The sequence below is a fragment of the Macadamia integrifolia genome, chromosome 2 (assembly GCF_013358625.1).
Source record: "Macadamia integrifolia cultivar HAES 741 chromosome 2, SCU_Mint_v3, whole genome shotgun sequence".
Lineage (NCBI taxonomy): Eukaryota > Viridiplantae > Streptophyta > Magnoliopsida > Proteales > Proteaceae > Macadamia > Macadamia integrifolia.
Genome location: NC_056558.1, coordinates 4,376,627 through 4,395,261, shown reverse-complemented (window position 1 = coordinate 4,395,261; position 18,635 = coordinate 4,376,627). Strand labels below are relative to the sequence as shown.

The window sequence follows — 18,635 nt, the reverse complement described above, 5'->3', positions numbered from 1 at the left end:
TGCTGCGGGATAGCAGTTCTGAGGCCGTGCTGAGCTCCACTTCTGAGGCCGAGCTGAGCTCTTCTATATGATGCCGAGCTGGGCACGACCCTTGACGCCGAGCTGAGCTCCAGCCTTGATACCGAGCCGAGCTGTGTACTCTGATGGTTTGATGATTTCCTATATATACTTGATATTTGAATTTTATTCTTTTTGTGTATATATCATGCCTTCGGGCCCAAATGTATATAATTATTGTATCACCATTCGGGTATCAAGTATATGGGATTTATTCACAGGTAAAACTTAGTCTTCCGTTGATCTGATGAACTTATGTTAGAGTGCGTATGCTGTGGTGGAATACAGTATCTGATGATCCTGGTAGGTTTGGGTTAACCGGTGTTAACTCGATCACCGCTCCAGTTCAGTGTGAACGGGGTGTGACAGTAGATCTCTTACCCATAAACTTAATGTGTCGGTAATTACCCATGTTTAAACAACATAATCTCATTAACTTAATGTGTCGGTAACTAACCATGTTTAAACAACATTATCTCTGTTTTGGATAGAACATCCTACCATAAAAAAGTTTTGGATAGGACAAAGAGTAGCGGAGCTTTCCATAAAAAAAATAAAAAAGATAATAAAAAAAAGAGAGTAGTGGAGCTCTTAGTTGGAGGCAATAATGTTTGTAGCCGCTGACCTTTTTATTCCATTGAAGTTCCTCAAAATTGATATGTTTGTATCGGTTTGATATCAAGAAGTTCTTGCCTCCTGTAATTTGCAGAACTCTCTCTCTCTTTCTCTCTCATCATGGATACCATCATAAACTCGACGGTAGGATGGATTCCCACATATGTAGTCGATCCAATCAGAGCTAGGTTTCAGGTGTTACGAAACCTTGGGGAGAACATTGAAGAACTAAGACAGAGAACAATTTTCTTGGCTGGAAGGAGAGACAGCGAACGAGGAAAAGTAGAAGAAGAGAAGAAGCAACAAGGGGTCGAAGCATCAGCAGAGGCAGATAGCTGGTTCGGTGAAGTCAATAATGCTCTATCAAATGCCGAAACCCTACGAACTGAGTATGATGAGCGAAGGAGTAGTGGAGCATGTCAAAGGCACTGCTTCTGCTGGTCAGGCTATCAGCTCAGCAAGAAAGCATTGAAACTCAAGGAAGTTGTTGAGGGGTTGTATGAAGCAGAGCCAAAATCTGGTTGGACTGCGACGGCTTCTACCTCTCACAAAGGGAAGAAGCTGGACATCGTTTCTATAGAGGGCCAAACAAGAACAGAGAAACTGAAGCAAGAGATGATCGATGCGGTGGTTGACGATAGTCATGTTGTTGTTGGGTTGTACGGTATGGGCGGCATCGGCAAAACGACACTCCTTCGACACGTCTATGAGCACTTTCGACAGACCGAGCACTTCGATTCCGTCATTTTCACTACTGTGTCATCCACACCAAAGTTCTCAGATATACGAGAAGAAATAGCAAAAGGGTTGGGCTTGAATCTGAAAGATCGCCAAGATGAGAACGATTTAAGAGAAAAATTGTGTCGTCTTTCCGAAACAATGAAGTATATGTTGATACTAGACGACATGTGGGAGCCCTTTGATCTTACTGAAATCTGCATTCTGGCACCCAAGAAGGAGAATGGTTGCAAATTATTAATCTCATCTCGATCAAAAGATGTGGTTACAAGGTTTGTGATCCCTTTTGCAGCCAAAAAATCTCTTAGATCAATTCAAGTGAACAGATTAGGGGCAGACGAAGCATGGGAACTCTTTGTCCAAAAAGTTGGTGAAGATATTACTTCTAAACCAACAATAGAACCCATTGCCAAGGAGGTTCTTAAAAAGTGTGGTGGATTACCTTTGGCGATCATTGTTATTGGCGGCACAATGTCAACACGGGAAACAGAAGGACAATGGAGAGATGCTATTCGTGAATTGGAGCAACAATCAAATTCGAATCTCGAAGGTATAGAAAAAGAGGTATTTTCAAAACTCATGTTTAGTTTTGAAAAATTGGAACCAATCCAACAATCCCTCTTCCTCTATTGCTGTTTATTTCCTAACGATTGGAACCAGGATGGACGATCCATTGGGAAATACTTCTTATATAATTTTGCCATTGGTGAAGAAACTGTGTGTGATGAAATGCATCGACTTGAAGATATGAGAAATAAAGTTGATGTTTTGGTTGGAAAGCTTCAAAGTTCATCCATATTTGAGCACGATGACGATGGACATGGTAGAATGCATGATGTGATGCATGAATTAGGTATGTGGATCACATCTCCGACAACATTGAATAAGTACCAATACTCCAAGTTCATTGTAAAGGCAGGATTTGGAATAACAAGGGCACCTGATGCCTCAGAATGGGGCAAAGCAACTAAGATTTCATTAATGTGGAGTCTGATAGAGTCTTTACCTCAACTGCCAGATAAATGTCCACAACTGCAAACATTGCTCCTTGGAGGATGTATTATTAAAGATATCCCCCAAGTACACTTCTTGGAGCAAATGCCTGCACTCCGAATACTCGATTTGAACCGTTGTCATGGTTTAAAATTTTTGCCACCTTCAATATGCCATCTTGTCAACCTTCGTTTATTGTGCTTAGCATATTGTGATAACCTAAAAGAATTACCACGAGAAATCGGAATGTTGGCTCAGCTCATATTCTTAGATTTGATTGGTTGCAGCGAGTTAATAAAGCTACCAATGGAGATGAAGAAGTTGAAAAATTTAAGGCATCTCGACATCGGCTACACTACCCAGCTTAAGAGGATACCACGTGGGGTATTATCTGGATTGCATAAGCTAGAGGAGTTGGACACTGATGGAAGCAGTTTAAAATGGTCTACCAACGGCATAATGGAATTGGGGTCCTTATTGGCTCTTCACTTGACTTCTATTATCAGAATTCCGGAGGCCAAAATAAAAGGAGTGAAGGTTTCCCATTGGTTGAAGCCCTTAGCTAAAAGCATAATTTGTTTACACCTGCAGAATTGTGATATTGATCCTTCAACTTTGACGGACCTACTACTTCTAGAAGGCTCTCTACACTTGAATGGAGAGGTGAAGTTCATATCATGTAATGGTTTGACATGGGTTCCAGCTTGTGGCTATAGTAACCTAACTATACGAAATTGTCCAGATCTCAAGCAATTGTGTAGTAGGATTTCACAATCAGCTGAAAGCAGCTTTACTAATCTGGGACGTATCACAATACAAGAATGCCCCAACCTAGAGGTTCTTTTCACTAGTGGTGTAACATGTCAGCTAAAAAAGTTGAAGTCTTTACATGTATATCAATGTCCTCAATTGGTGAACCTTATAGTATCAGATGATGATGATGAGGACATGGAAATATTGAGCAATGCATTTCCAAGTTTAAAGGAAATGAGGTTGTGTGAGCTACCAGAATTGACAGCCATATGCAACAACCATCAGCATCTAGATTTGATGAAGTGGCCATCTCTCTCTGCAGCAGAAGGAGCGCATGTTTATCTTTGTCCTAAGTTGAGGAGACCCCCATTTGGAGCCCATCGTGCAGATATATCCTTAAATGATGAAACCGACAGCCAGATGACAGAAAAGTATCGTAAGGAAAAGAGAGATCAGGTAAAAAATGAATTCTATTTCAACCACTTTATTATTAGGTTTCTTAATTCTCTCCTAATGATCTACTTAAAGTTGGATAAATATTGTTAAGTTTGTCTCAAATTTTTGACCCGTTTTGAAGATTGACCCGATCCGACATATTTTGGTGGCGACCCGAATGGGAATTTTTCTGAGATCTGTGATGTAAGCAAAGGGGTTGGGCCGATAGGCCCAAGCCCGGAGCCCATCACTGATCTCGTATGGGGATGCGGGGGCGTAGCCCCCACGGTATGGTTCGACCGGATCAACCGCGACCCGATGGGTCGATCCACGATTTTGGAATATATATAATGTACTGTTGCTTGTTGAGAAAGTCATCGTATTCTAGGGTTTTCACGCAGCTAGGGTTTCAGGGCAAGTTTTTCCTCGCTCCTGCTAGGGTGTAAATCTCTCTTTTGCATAGTGAATCATCTTCTTCTTCACCTGAGGATGTAGCACACCACCCTGGTGTGTGAACCTTGTTAAATCTCTGTGTCGTACAGATCTATTGTCTCTTTATTATTCGTGCTTCTTAGTGTTTGATCTAACAAATATATATATATATATATATTCTTGTAAGTTCTGACCATCTAGTTTATTTCACAAAGAATTTGAATATGTCAATTTTATAGAGAAAACTCACCACTATCATTACTCAAATTCAAGCACAAAATTGAGCATGCAAGGTAGGCCAAGGGCATCCAAAGTTGCAGAATATTACAAAACTTCCACTAACCTCTTCAACATTTTGATAATTTTGTTCTCTAATTTTAAATGCACTTTTGACCCACATTACATATTCATTTTGGACTGAAACTTGATTAATGAAAAATATGTACATGACTTATAGCTCTTGTTCAACATGTTAGTCCCATTTTCTAATCTTCACATTTTTTTTTTTTTTTTTTTTTTTTAATTAATTCTTCACATGTTAAATTTCATATAGAGGAATTAGTTTCCCAAAATATGAACCTCACCTTATCCCCATTCCGTATATTTTTTTTAGTTATTTGTTTTATTTAAAAATTAATAGGATATATCACTTTATGTTTTTTTTTTTTATACTTACAGGATATCAAGATTCTTGACAGACCAGTCAACTCTGTATCTAACATTAACATATCACTCCGTCACTTGACAATATGCCCTTCTTTAATCTATTATAGTTGTTTTAACCTTGACCATTTCTTATCTCCGAATACTTATTTATTGACTCAAGTTTTTTCCCAACTAGGTCTCAAAGCCTTTCAAGTCTCTCCCTCTCTCTCTCTCTCATATTATCACATAGCATATGGAAACCCAATAATCTCCCCTATAATTATAGAATTTTGTCCATGCAGGAAGAAAAAGAAAGAGAAAAAGATGATGATGATGATGATGATGATGATGAGGAGGAGTAAGAAGAAAAATAAGAAGAAAGGTTAACTTCATCTTAAGTGTCAGGTATGACTCTTTATATCCTCCACCATTATAAAAGTTTTTTTCGTCTTTTGTACTGAGTTTTAATGTTATTCTATACATTCTACATTTTTAGCACTAAATCTTCCTTTCCTTCTAATTTTTTTTTGTTCCCATCTAACGAAGCTCTTTTCACTATAAGGTTATACGTTTCTATACAACCATTAAAGTTCTTTCTAGCATGAAGTAACAAATGCCTGTTCTGGATACGGGTGGTATCCGGCTCAATCGCCCATCTCTTGACCAGGTTGAGCATTTGACACATTATCATAACGGATCCAACGGCTATCATCCTTTGCCCAGAAAAAATCACCCATCTTCACTATTAACCCATACCCGAGCGCCACATCCTTACCCATCTGAGATTTCTCCTCTAACATATCCTGCAACTCTTCTCTTCCGATCTCTTCTCTCCCAAACTGGAAACTACCAAAGATGACAATAGATAGAGGTATAAGTAAATTAGAATTTAATAGGCTCAAAGATCAGTAAGTATCTAGCAGAAATGGGAATTGAGCAGAAATAGCAGCCACACAAGATGGGTTCTTGCTCCATATCGCGCTGAGCTTCTTCTCGCGCCTTCAACCACGTCACATCATCCCTGTATTCAACGGCGTCAACGGAGGCAGAGGTGTTCTTTTCTTGATGAGTGAGAGGAGAACAAGTGACGAGACCGGGGAAACTGGGTCTGGAGAAGTAAACATAATTGTTAAGAAAACGATTGACGACCTGGGTCCAATCAGAATCGTAGCAGGAGTTGTCGATGCAGGCGCACATTATGGTTTTGCTGTTGTAGCCCTTGCGGTGATGGCACCTGCAATTGTTGGTTGTTTCCGGAATGATTCGAGAGCCGAGCAGTGATGCAGACATAGAAGATTCTCTGGTCTGGTCTTAGAACTTTAGAAATTTTGGGATTAGGAGATTTTCTTTCATTCTTTCAGCGGTGGTGGAGGACTCTTGGGGGATTGGGGACGAAGAAGGGTTGCCAGAAATGGGAATGGGGCGCCATGTCTCTCATTATTTAAAAAAAAAAAAAAAAAAAGTAGTGAATAAAGCGTCATGTCTTTCATACCTGAGTTTTAAGGTGTTTTTTTCCATGTCTTCAAGGGGGTTTTACCTCTGTGAAGCAAAACCAGAGCACTGACCACAGGTAGAAGTTCTCGGTTTCGGCACGACTGCACCTCCGCACCTCCTTCTCCTCTTTGAAGCAAAACCACGCCTCTGTAGATGGGTAGAAGATCTCGATCTCGGCAGTTTAGGAGAGAAGCGAATGGAAGAGAAGAGATCGGCAGTTGAGGATTTTACCTAGGTTGCCTGCGATCATCGGCGTCGGCTTCTCCGTTCGAATGTCTCAGATGGGTAGAAGAAGGAGAAGCTCTTGGTCTTGGCAGTTTAGGTAGAAATCGTCTGAAATTCTCATCTTGTACAATTCTATACAATTCCACCCTAAATGGCTGACACGTGTAAATATTCCATATCTACAGTTCAGATTGTATTATGGTTAATTAACATTGTATTATGGTTGATTAATCTGAACCGTAGATATGGAATATTTACACGTGTCAGTCGTTTAGGGTGGAATTGTATGGAATTGTACGAGATGAGAATTTCAGACGATTTCTACCCTGGCAGTTTGGGAGAGGAAATGGAAGAGGAGTGCAGCATAGGTCAAAACAGCAATCTCATATGGGTAAAGACATGGGATAAAAATCCTCTGTTGTTCTAATCGTCTGTTTTTCCATGTTTTGCTAGGTGCAGAACGCGACATGTGGATGATGCATCACCAACGGTCAAGATGATATATGTTGATTGAGGCTACCAAAACCAGGTTGAGGTTTGTGAACCAAATCGAGATTTGTATGACCCAACCCAACCCGTTTCCTCCTCTCTTCTTGTTGTTCACTCTCTGTTATCTCTCTCATTCCCTTAAAATCCGTTTCCTCTTCTCTACCAGAGGGATCAACTCCAGAGCTGCCAAAGGGGACGTGGTGAGGAAGGCTGGCGGGGTTGGGATGATATTGGCCAACGGCGTCTTCGATGGTGAAGGTTTGGTGGCCGACTGCCACGTGTTGCCGGCAACCGCAGTCGGGGCTTCCGGGGGCGATGAGATACGAAGATACATCAGCGCGGCCAACAGTGGAACTAAGAATGGCGAGAAGGGACGGGCGACGGTGACGATCACCTTCAGGGGAACCCGTCTGGGGGTCCAGTCGGCCCCAGTGGTGGCATCGTTCTCAGCCAGAGGGCCAAACCCGGAGTCACCGGAGATACTGAAACCAGACGTGATAGCACCGGGATTGAACATACTGGCAGCTTGGCATGAGGGGATAGGGCCGTCGGGTTTGCCTTCGGACTTAACTACCCATCGTTGACAGTGGTATTCCAGCAGTTGGGCGACGGAACGGAGCAGAAGCCGCAGGAGCCAAGGCGAACGAGGATGTCGACACACTTCATCAGGACGGTGACGAACGTGGGGGAACCTAAATCGGTCTATGAATTAATGGTGAAGCCTCCGAGTGGGACCACGGTGACGGTGCAGCCTGAGAAGCTGATATTCAGGAGAGTGGGTCAAAAGCTGAGCTTTTTGGTGAGGGTAAAGGCCACGCCCGTCAAGCTTTCCCCTGGGAGCTCAACCATGACGAGCGGCTCGCTGGCCTGGTCTGATGGAAAGTATGTAGTTACTAGCCCCGAGGAAGAAGAAGAAGAAGAAGAAGAAGAGAGGAGGAAACGAGTTCGTCTTTGAGTCGAGAATCGGGGCCGTAAGAGTCTACCTGGAAAATGACCTTTCCTTTGGTGTCGTAAACGGCGAAACCGTCGCCGGGGAAGAAGTGAGACGTCTTGAGTACTGTTAGCTGGGTCTCCTCTTTGAAGCAGAAGCTTTCCTCAACGACAACGCCGATGCTCATGGTTTGTTAGCTCTTTCTTCTTCTCCGCTGTTGTTCAATCCAGATCATTCAAAACCTTTTCAGGACGATAGTAGAAGAGAAAATGGAGAAGAAAAGACTTTTACAAGAGACTGAGTGCAACTTCTTGGTCTGGTTCACAAGGAGAAAACCCGGTTTTGGTAGCCTCAACCAACATATATCATCTTGATCGTTGGTGATGCATCATCCACGTGTCGCATTCTGCACCTAGCAAAACATGGAAAAACAGACGATTAGAACAACAGAGGATTTTTATCCAAAGACATGGCACTCAGGTAGGAAAATAATCATCTGTTTTTCTCATCCCTGTTTTTCCTTGTTTTGCTACCTGCAGAACGCGACACGTGGACAATTTTAAGACCAACGTATCGGATGTAATAATCCTCACCCAATCTTGACCGTTGGTCTCCTTATTGTCCACATGTCGCGTTCTGCAGGTAGCAAAACAAGGAAAAATATGGATGGAAAAAACAGAGGATTTTGATCCACTCAAGTATGGGTTAGTACCGACGATGGGTGGTTTTTTCTGGGCAAAATATGACACGTTGGATGCGTTATATACACGTGTTAAATACGCAGATAGACCTGGCAAGACGTGGACTTTTTTCGTTTTTAATAGAAACATGGACGATTGAGGATAAGGAGAGGAGCCGCATCCATATCTAGTGGCACAACCAGTACTTCTGTGTTTGAGTGGGCTTGGGCTTGGAAATTTTGGTGTAGAGCCGAGCCCTAAGCCAGCCTGGTATTTAGTATTTTTAGAATTATAAGTGCAAATGATTTTTTGTTTGGAGTGAAAATGATTAGGGGCAAGAAAAAAATGATCATTGAAAAGTTAGTAAGAAGAAATATATAAAAATTAAATTTTCACCTAAGTATGACATCTAATAGAGCTACCAGAAATGCTAAGATCCGTGTTGCAGATTGTTCGTGAGTGAGATGTCACCAATTTTTTTTTTTTTTTTTTAATCCCGTGAACCCATGTAACTGATCCCATTTAGTTGGGATAAAGTTGAGATGGGTTGTATGTTTTTTAAGGTAATACCGAGATGGGTTGTATAGTGATGTTTTGTTTGGTACTTTGATAGATTATTATTAACATAATTTTTGCAAAAAGTTTTATGCGCGATTGTGTATAAAACTGCCTCTTAACTTTATTTTAAAATTTAATAATAATAAAAATTTCTCTCTCTCTCTCTCTCTCTCTCTCTCCACTACTTTATGGCAAAAATAACCTTACGTTCTTACTCCCCTTCATCTTTGTTATTCGTGGGATCTGCTTATATGCCACAAAATTTCATTATAGTATTGGATATGGCCATAAAGCCATCTAATATGGTTTACCATATTTTATTAGATATCTAAATTTATATTCAATAGATGTAAAGATCACAACATATTTACTATATTTCCTGCTGTCAAGTTATTTATGAAGTTCTATCTTGGCTTACTCTTTGTGCTTGTGGTTTTACAAGACTCAATAAATTTGATTGTGCAACCACAGGTTCCAAAATGGACAGGCCATCCTCAATTTGAGTAGGAGATTATTATTAACATGGGCCGAGAATGTCACTGAAAATATGATATGGCATTTAAGAATGAAGAAGGTGCAAACGTGCCATGACTCTTGTTGAGTATATTGTTGTTGTGGTGCTTGACTGATGAGTGTTGAGTGATATGTATGAATTTGGATTTGGGAGATTGTGGGTTTGAGAATTTAAGAGAGTGAAGGGAGCATAGGGATATGAGTAAGTTAATTGATAAGTAGAGGTGTTTTGTTGGAAGCTTTCATTGATCTAGTCACAATAAGCTCAGTAAGAGGCTTTTCAGTTTTTTTTTTTTTTTTTGAATAGTCATGTAATATTTATGTGATGATTGAAATTGGTCAAGTTGTCTTAGGGTTGGTCCTGTTCTTGCCTTCATAAGTGTAAGTGTTGACTTTAAAGAATTAAAAATGATCTGAGCTAGAATGTGTACGGATGATAAAAAAACCTTCATATTTGGGTGACACTTCTTTCTAATCAGTTAAGATTTTATATTTTTTGCATACTTCGTTGGGTTGTCAAATGAATTTGCGAAAATTTTTATTCACATCAAAGTGAAAACATTCTAGATTGATGAGCTTTGTAGTAGTCATAGCAACACTACTGATATGTTTGGCGGTCACCAACCCTAGGAAAAATATTGTTGGATAAGCTACATGCATTATAAAAGAAAGAAAATATGTCTCATTATATGTTAATTATATAATGATTGGACAAATTTTGGAGGCCAACACTCAAGGTCTACTCTATGGCATGAAGTAGACATCAGATAGAGAACGAAAGATAGAAGAAATCTTGAATGATTCTAATGAGATAGAAGATATATTTTCTAAGGAGAAAACCAAATTGTGGCCTTGGAGCTCATGACCAATATTACTTGATGTCTATAATGTTTTGTTTAAAACCATTTTCTGTCTAAGGCGTAACAACGATCTAGTCATTATGTATAACTTAGCGAGAAGAGCCATAAACAATAATAGGCTCTACGTCCTATTTTATTTTCCTTGACTAATGAAGTTTTTTATTTAAAAAATAAATGATTTTCATAAAAAAAAAAAAAAGGAGAGAGACCGATATTTCTAGCAGTGAATTTACAGAAATACCACCATGTGCCGCACGTTGCGTAAATTATAAGCTAATGAATGACGTAAATAACCCTGGCTTCTTATTAATAGACCAAAACATCCTTAATATTTGAATAGGAACTTTCTCATCGGAAGCTTCCCTTCAGTTGCTGCAGCCCATCCCATCCTTCTTCCACTCTGACCACCTTTGCGATTTTTGACCCAACCACCACCATCTATTTGGACATCGATTCTATCTTCCGATCAGATTCGATAAAGAGGGGCTGTGAGGAGCTTCTTGGGTTCTGATTGTGATTGAAGTTCGTTTTTGGAGGGGTGGAAGAATCCCTCCTAAGAGTTGAGTTCGATCTTAGAAGTGTTGATTCCAGTTCATCTGGTGTTAGGGTTTTTTTTATCTTTCTTTTCTTGTTTTCCGGCGGTTTGCGAATCAAAGTGAAGAGAAATGAGGGTATCTAATCGCTCTCATGATGATTTTAGTGATACTAGATGGCCTCCCGGATTCCGATTCCATCCCACCGATGAGGAATTAATACTCTATTATCTGAAGAAGAAGATCCGTCGCCGTCGCCTAGCTCTCAACGTTATTAGAGAACTTGACGTTTACAAGTGCGAACCCGAAGAATTGGAGGGTATTTGTCTCTCCCTTCGCTTTCTTCTCCTTAAAATTCTCCGTTTCTATCATCTGAATCAACATCTGTATACACTATTAGTTTTGATTGGATACGAAGTTTTCGTGTGCTGAGCTTTTTGACCTAAGCTTTATTGAGAATGCATCGGATTGATCGGAGCTTTGGGTTCTTGTGTAAATCTATTTTTTCTTTTAAAATCATTTAGTATATTGTTCATAATTAGGGTAAGATTATGTTATATAATTAGGGTTTCTGAGCTTTTCCTGAATTCAATTTACATCGAGGATCATTTAGCGTTTTTTTTTTTTTTTTTAATAGTTATGTAATATTTATGTGATTTGAAATTGGTCAAGTTGTCTTAGGTTTGGTCCTGTTCTTGCCTTCGTAAGTGTAAGTGATGACTTTAAAGAATTAAAAATGATCTGAGCTAGAATGTGGATGGATGATCAAAAAACCTTCATATTTGGGTGACACTTCTTTCTAATCAGTTAAGATTTTATATTTTTTTCATACTTCGTTGGGTTGTCAAATGAATTTGTGAAAATTTTTATTCACAACAAAATGAAAACATTCTAGATTGATGAGCTTTGTAGCAGTCATGGCAACAGAGATATTTTACTAGGATCCAGATAATAAGATAATATAAGATTGTTATTAGAAAGTAAAAGCATATTTTGCCCAACGTCTGGTTTTGAAGACCCATTAAGATATCAAATTAGCACAGGAATATATAATTCAAGATAGATTGAGTATGATTTAATTACTTATATCTTTATAATTTTTTTTTCTATATTGTTTATTAGATTTCTGCTACATAACTCAATTCTTTTGATGCTGAGTAGCTTTATGCATCAGAATATCTTTTATCACAGAATGTATACTTGAAATGATAATTTCTCTCTAAATAGGAATAATAATAATAATAATAATAATAATAATAATAATAATAATAATAATAATAATAATACTCTAAATTGGAACAAAACAAAATACAAATCTCATTGAAATAAGCCAAAGCTTTAGCTGTGGATGTTAATAAAGGGATGAAGGCAAGAATCTTTGTAGTTGACTGCTATTTAGTTGTTGTGGTGTTTTTTTTTTTTTTTTTTTTTTACTTTTTTTTTTTTTAATATTTTTTTACAACTCACTGATTGATATAATCGATCCTATTAGTTGATAACTCAAGTTATTTGCTGTAGTAATCTTTGTCTCCCTAAAAAACATGACCTCTTGAGTTTTTACATCTAACACTAACCTTAATCTACAAAAAAAAAAAAAGAGACTGTTTTTGTGGTGACATAAGTCTTCCCCAGTTTTCTAAAAAAAAAAAAACCTTTCCCTAAATCCCTAAACTTATAAATTAAAACGTCTCATTGTTACATCTATTTATGTTTTTTTATTGACAAATATGAATACCCATGATGCACATGTTCTATATGTTTTATATGGGAAAAACTCATTTGAATGGTCTAGTCTTGAGAAGCTTATTAAGGCCCCTAAGCTTATTAAGGCCCCTATTTGATTGTGCCATGTGGAATGGTGACAAGAAAATTATGATGGGTCGGATGGATAGTATACTCATTAGATTTGTCACATGTCAATTTCATTGCATAATTTAATCCAAAACCCACTTATATATTGGTATCATGTATGCATCTTCATGTATAGAAATGCATGCGGTGCCTCAACCATTACCATCCACTCTTTTATAGTCTGAAGTTTTAATACTATGTTTTGTTACCATTTGGGTCAACATTTTACATGCTAAGCTTACATGTTTCACTTTACCTCTTGAATTTGAGAGAAGAAAGAGGGGTGACCGAACTTGTGCCACAACCAAAAGGAATCTTTATGGCATATCTTCATTCTTGTAAGTTTAACAAAAGGATATGGGCGGCTAGTCCTTTGGAGCTCAGAATTGAATTCCTCTCTGCATTTTCTTTTCAATCCCTTATAATGCTTTAATTCCATGACTATTCACACTGATGACTTAAACAAAATTTTTTTTTAACACTTTTATCAGTACTTGCTACTTTCTATGGTCACTTTTGAACTGGATTACCTTCATGAATGCAAAGCCGAATCCTTATTTGGTTTTAAAACAAGTACATGAATGGATCTCTCACTTGGGAAAGATAACATGAAACTCTATACCTATTAACCATAATACGAACATCCACACTTTCTTAATGCTGAGTAGTACACTAACATTACTGATATGTTTGGCGGTCACCAACCCTAGGAAAAATATTGTTGGATGGGTTACATGCATTATAAAAGAAAGAAAATATGTTTCATTATATGCTAATTATATGATGACATGACAAATTTTGGAGGCCAACGTTCAAGGCCTACTCTATGACATGAAGCAGACATCAGATAGAGAACGGAGGATAGAAGAAATCTTGAATGATTCTTAGAAGATAAAAGATCTATTTTTTGAGAAGAAAACCAAATTGGGGCCTTGGAGCTCATGACCAATATTACTTGATGTCTATAATGTTTTGTTTAAAACCATTTTCTGTCTAAGGCCTAACAACGATCTAGTCATTATGTATAGCTTAGCGAGAAGAGCCATAAACAATAATAGGCTCTACGTGCTATTTTATTTTTATTTTACTTGATCAATGAAGTTTTTTATTTAAAAAAATAAACGATTTTCATAAGAAAAAAAAAAAAAAAGAGCCCGATATTTCTAGCAGTGAATTTACAAAAATACCACCATGTGCCGCCTGTTGGTAAATTATAAGCTGATGAATGACGTAAATAGCCCTGGCTTCTTATTAATAGACCAAATCATCCTTAATATTTTAATAGGAACTTTCTTATCGGAAACTTCCCTTCAGGTGCTGCGGCCCATCCCATCCTTCTTCCTCTCTGACCACTTTTGCGATTTTTGACCCAACGACCACTATCTATTTGGACATCGATTCTATCTTCCGATCAGATTCGATAAAGAGGGGCTGTGAGGAGCTTCTTGGGTTCTGATTGTGATTGAAGTTCGTTTTTGGAGGGGTGGAAGAATCCCTCCTAAGAGTTGAGTTCGATCTTAGAAGTGTTGATTCCAGTTCATCTGGTGTTAGGGTTTTTTTTATCTTTCTTTTCTTGTTTTCCGGCGGTTTGCGAATCAAAGTGTAGAGAAATGAGGGTATCTAATCGCTCTCATAATGATTTTAGTGATACTAGATGGCCTCCCGGATTCCGATTCCATCCCACCGATGAGGAGTTAATACTCTATTATCTGAAGAAGAAGATCCGTCGCCGTCGCCTAGCTCTCAACGTTATTAGAGAACTTGACGTTTACAAGTGCGAACCCGAAGAATTGGAGGGTATTTGTCTCTCCCTTCGCTTTCTTTTCCTTAAAATTCTCCGTTTCTATCATCTGAATCAACATCTGTATACACTATCAGTTTTGATTGGATACGAAGTTTTCGTGTGCTGAGATTGTTGACCTAAGCTTTATTGAGAATGCATCGGATTGATCGGAGCTTTGGGTTCTTGTGTAAATTTATTTTTTCTTTTGAAATCATTTAGTATATTGTTCATAATTAGGGTAAGATTATGTTATATAATTAGGGTTTCTGAGCTTTTCCTGAATTCAATTTACATTGAGGATCATTTATTGTTTTCCCAAATTATTGTAGGTCAATCGTTGTTAAAGACTGGTGACAGACAGTGGTTCTTCTTTAGCCCTAGAGATAGGAGGTATCCGAATGGGTCTAGAATGAATAGAGCAACCAGGCACGGCCACTGGAAGTCGACTGGTAAGGACCGTGATATCACCTGGAATGATAGGAAAGTTGGGGTGAAGAAGACTCTGGTTTTCTACCAAGGGCGTGCTCCTAGTGGTGATCGTACAAATTGGGTGATGCATGAGTATACCATGGATGAGGAGGAGCTCAAGAGATGCCAGGATGTGAAGGTATGCAACAGTAGTCTATTTTAAATAGGGTCTCCCTTAAAAATAATTTGTTTTTATCTATATAGTTTTGATAAATTATCTGTGTTCTTGAACTTTTCTTTTGTGTTCTGTTTTCAGGATTACTTTGCGCTTTATAAGGTTTTCAAAAAGAGTGGATCTGGTCCCAAAAATGGCGAGCAATATGGGGCACCATTCAGGGAAGAGGAATGGGCTGACGACGATGATCCTGTTGATGCGGTGCAGCTGCTTAATGTAATGCCTTCCGTTGATAGCTTCACAATTCATGATGAAGGTCAGCTAGCAGAGAACGGTAGAGAAAAGATTTTAGAGCGAATTGCGGATGACCCCAAAGTTGATCAACCACAAATTGATGAGTTTGCGGATGACCCCAAAGTTGATCAACCACAAATTGATGAGTTCGCTTACTTATTACACCAGGTAATTCAAGTCTCTAGTCTTCCAATACCAAATGTGGTCTGTGCATATTACATTTGTGTTCTTGGATCTTCTCTTTCTGTTATTGTTTTGGTAGAGCAGTCAGTTTAAGAAAAGCCTACTACTAGCATGACCTTTCAATGCACTAACTGGTACTTTTCTTCTTCATTTCATTTTTATTTTCTTTTGCTTTTACACATGCAACCTTGTCAGAAATTTCTTTTGTGATTATCTATGAGAGGAAAAATCTAAGCTTGAGAATACAAACTTTTCTGTTAAGTATGATAATAGTGGTGCATTGATTCTACTGAAATACTGTTGGGAGTAATACTTCTAAACCTTGGAATTAATTGGTGGTTGCAAAGGTTATCCTTGTTTGACATTTACATGTTCTAAAATTTTTGTTAGAATTCATGTTTTTCAATTGGAATGTGGTTTTTATTATAGAATAAAAACTTTTCTGTTAAGTATGATAATAGTGGTGTATTGATTGTACTGAAATACTGGTAGAAGTACTAATTTTAAACCTTGGAATTAATTGGTGGTTGCAAGGAGTATCTTTGTTTGACATTTACGTTCTAAAATATTTGTTAGCATTCATGTTTTTTGGTTGGAATGTGGTTTTTATTATAGATCGTGAAATTTATCAGTTTGTGTTTATTTATTGATGTAGTTTGATGGTGAAGAAGAAACCCTGAGTACTATGGTGGATCCATCAGTTGGGGAAGCCATTTCTACCGAACCAAGAATAGTGGTTTTGCATCCTGGTGGACAGCAATCTGTTGCACATGCTAGCTATGAGGTCACGCTGTCAAATACCTCTAATATGCAGTCATGCGAGGCACCTGAGGTCTCATCTGCTCCCACTATTTCTGAACAGGATCAACATGTAGTGGTGGATGATTTCTTAGAAATGGATGATTTCTTAGAAATGGATGATCTCGGGGATCCAGTACCTAGCTTTCTAGAAATGGGGAATGCTTGCGACAACTTGCAGCTTCAGAAAACAAATGGATTGGATGGACCTTATCCTTACTTTGATGCAGACGTGTTGCTTCAAGAGCTGGGGCCTTTTGATCAGAGGATGACGTCCCAATCATATTTTGACACACTCGAGGGTGACATGGCAAGCGAGTTGAATTATCAGCTGTCGTCGCAGCCAAATGACACAAATAACTTAAACAGTGGGCTGTGGACATATGACCAGAGATCCAGCTTATTTGAATCACCTGGATCTAATCAATTGGTGGTTGATCAGGGGATGACATCACAATCATCTTTAGACACACTCCAGGGTGACATGGCAAGTGAGTTAAATTATCAGGCTCCCCAATCAGATTATACAAATAACGTTAGTAGTGAGCTGTGGACACACGAGGAGACATCCAGCATAAATTTATTAACTGGAGTTAGTCAAGGGTTGTATGATTCGCCAACTCCAGGTACATATATCAACATATTTTTCAGTATCAATGATTCTTAAGTAGCCATTACTTTTGCTGATTTTGAACATCTTGATGTGCCCATAATGTGTAGGTCTTCTACATGCTGGTAGTTCTCCAAATCTTATTGCTGAAGCTAGACAGAATGAAGGTGGCAATCAGGTTGAACATCAAGAATCTTGGATCAGTTCTAAATTCTGGAGCATTTTGGAGACAATACCAGCTACTCCTGCATCTGCCTCCGAGAGCCCCTTAATAAATCAGGCATTTGAGCGGATGTCGAGTTTTAGTAGGAGGCGAATCAATGCCAATAGCGTGGATGTTGCTGCTGCAGGAGGCACCCCCAATGTGAGGAGGGGAGGTGGAAGTAGGGGTATTGGCTTTCTTTCATTTTTTGGGGTGATGAGAGCTGTAATATGCGTGTTGATGCTGAGTACAACTGTGAAAGTTCTCTCTACTTTCTTGGGGAGATTTTTGTCATCGTAAATATGTAAAGAAAGGATGTATCTTCTCTCTGTTCATGGGTTCTTTGCAGGAGGAGGTTAAGAAAACTTAGTTCACGAGGTTTGAAAATAAATAATTTCAACATAGAGTTGATTACAGAAAGTGATTATGTTTTGGTTCAGCCACAACTAGTTTGCCATGATTTCCCATGGCAGCTTTACTTGTTTCCATGTAAAATATTAACATGTAAAACTCACTTGGAAAATTTTATATGGATTATTGACATGTTGAGAAATGTTCAAATGTTTGCTCTAGGTGGCTAAATATTATGTGAAATGTTACCCTATGATTTAAAGTATGAGTATTATTTGGTATTATATTTGCATCGCCTCGTGCGGAGATAGCCATGCCATTCTCGGGGTAAGGCTGCGTAATCTCATGCTTCGGGTACATTTTTGATTTTTTATATGCACATAGGTGGCCATGCATAGTCTGTACAGTATAATTGAAACATTAACTGCCTTATCTGCAAGTTGGGATTGGATTGAGTAAATACTTCAAACCCTAATTTTTTGTAAAACAGGAACGTGAAGCATGATTTCATCTCATCTCATCCTTAGCATCTTTATTCAAAGGTGATGAGTCTCAACCTTAAACATATTTGAATAGTATGTAGTTGACTAAAAAGTTCAGATCTTGATTCTTGACTCATGGTTCCTACAACTAATTTCTATTTTTTTTTTAATAAATAATTTCTCCATTTTTCAAAATTTTCTGAAAAAAAAAAAAAATTAATTTCATCGAGAAAAATTATTGTTGAGAGTATTCTTCCCCTTGTCCCTGGTATAAATATCTACTATGTGGTAGCTAAAACTTGACATTGCTAACCAAATGAGCGCTCTACATGGCTAAGATGGGAAAAAAATAATCTCTTATTGGCTCTATATAATATTATGGGAGAGAGTTCCCCATGCTTCCTAGTGTAGGAAGGAGGAGTCTACATGCCATATCGATAGTTATACAGAAAAAGATTAACTCTACATGGGACTCACATATTTGTAATAGAATAGATAAAATTATAAAAGGGAGAGGGTTCTCTAAATAAGCAGCATAGAGGAGCAT

At 38.4% G+C, this 18,635-nt stretch overlaps 4 protein-coding genes across 9 annotated transcripts; 3 read left to right on the top strand and 1 right to left on the bottom strand.

Moving 5' to 3' along the window:
- The first annotated feature begins 691 nt into the window (after positions 1-691).
- Positions 692-9,910, top strand: LOC122057521 (probable disease resistance protein At1g61300). The gene is made up of 3 exons (XM_042619648.1): positions 692-3,612; positions 4,971-5,073; positions 9,517-9,910. Exons 1-2 carry the CDS (start codon positions 793-795, stop codon positions 5,028-5,030), a joined length of 2,880 nt encoding a protein of 959 aa, XP_042475582.1. The 5' UTR covers positions 692-792; the 3' UTR covers positions 5,031-5,073; positions 9,517-9,910.
- LOC122057530 lies at positions 5,084-6,475 on the bottom strand. Of its 5 annotated transcripts, XM_042619667.1 has the most exons (4): positions 6,394-6,475; positions 6,161-6,309; positions 5,624-5,902; positions 5,084-5,514 (listed from the first exon to the last, which is right to left on the bottom strand). In XM_042619667.1, exons 2-4 carry the CDS (start codon positions 6,184-6,186, stop codon positions 5,313-5,315), a joined length of 507 nt encoding a protein of 168 aa, XP_042475601.1. In that variant the 5' UTR covers positions 6,187-6,309; positions 6,394-6,475; the 3' UTR covers positions 5,084-5,312. The 5 variants fall into 5 exon arrangements, 2 of the variants coding, with proteins under 2 accessions (XP_042475601.1, XP_042475593.1); XR_006133552.1 differs by having other exon boundaries at positions 5,624-5,689; positions 5,818-6,471; XR_006133554.1 differs by having other exon boundaries at positions 5,084-5,689; positions 5,818-5,902; positions 6,161-6,471.
- LOC122093899 (subtilisin-like protease SBT1.5) lies at positions 6,891-7,460 on the top strand. Its single transcript, XM_042664450.1, has 2 exons — positions 6,891-6,922; positions 7,043-7,460. The coding sequence occupies exons 1-2, from the start codon at positions 6,891-6,893 to the stop codon at positions 7,458-7,460; spliced, it is 450 nt and encodes a 149-aa protein (XP_042520384.1).
- An 879-nt stretch (positions 9,911-10,789) lies between the features above and the next one.
- LOC122071991 (NAC domain-containing protein 17-like) lies at positions 10,790-17,842 on the top strand. 2 transcript variants are annotated; one of them, XM_042636489.1, is made up of 5 exons: positions 10,790-11,270; positions 14,915-15,192; positions 15,310-15,630; positions 16,301-17,069; positions 17,164-17,842. In XM_042636489.1, the coding sequence occupies exons 1-5, from the start codon at positions 11,084-11,086 to the stop codon at positions 17,553-17,555; spliced, it is 1,947 nt and encodes a 648-aa protein (XP_042492423.1). In that variant the 5' UTR covers positions 10,790-11,083; the 3' UTR covers positions 17,556-17,842. The 2 variants fall into 2 exon arrangements, with proteins under 2 accessions (XP_042492423.1, XP_042492422.1); XM_042636488.1 differs by lacking the exon at positions 10,790-11,270 and adding an exon at positions 14,048-14,599.
- Positions 17,843-18,635: the final 793 nt, after the last annotated feature.

Excerpts from the sequence above, each read along its gene's own strand:
- LOC122057530 (XM_042619659.1), bottom strand. The coding sequence starts at position 5,958 with ATGTCTGCATCACTGCTCGGCTCTCGAATCATTCCGGAAACAACCAAC. Across the intron at positions 5,515-5,623 it reads ATGGAGCAAGAACCCATCTT|TTTCCAGTTTGGGAGAGAAG; the intron begins GTGTGGCTGCTA and ends CATCTTTGGTAG.
- LOC122057521 (XM_042619648.1), top strand. The coding sequence starts at position 793 with ATGGATACCATCATAAACTCGACGGTAGGATGGATTCCCACATATGTA. Across the intron at positions 3,613-4,970 it reads GTAAGGAAAAGAGAGATCAG|GAAGAAAAAGAAAGAGAAAA; the intron begins GTAAAAAATGAA and ends TTGTCCATGCAG.
- LOC122093899 (XM_042664450.1), top strand. The coding sequence starts at position 6,891 with ATGTTGATTGAGGCTACCAAAACCAGGTTGAG. Across the intron at positions 6,923-7,042 it reads GCTACCAAAACCAGGTTGAG|AGGGATCAACTCCAGAGCTG; the intron begins GTTTGTGAACCA and ends CTTCTCTACCAG.
- LOC122071991 (XM_042636489.1), top strand. The coding sequence starts at position 11,084 with ATGAGGGTATCTAATCGCTCTCATGATGATTTTAGTGATACTAGATGG. Across the intron at positions 15,193-15,309 it reads AGAGATGCCAGGATGTGAAG|GATTACTTTGCGCTTTATAA; the intron begins GTATGCAACAGT and ends TTCTGTTTTCAG. Across the intron at positions 15,631-16,300 it reads TCGCTTACTTATTACACCAG|TTTGATGGTGAAGAAGAAAC; the intron begins GTAATTCAAGTC and ends TTATTGATGTAG.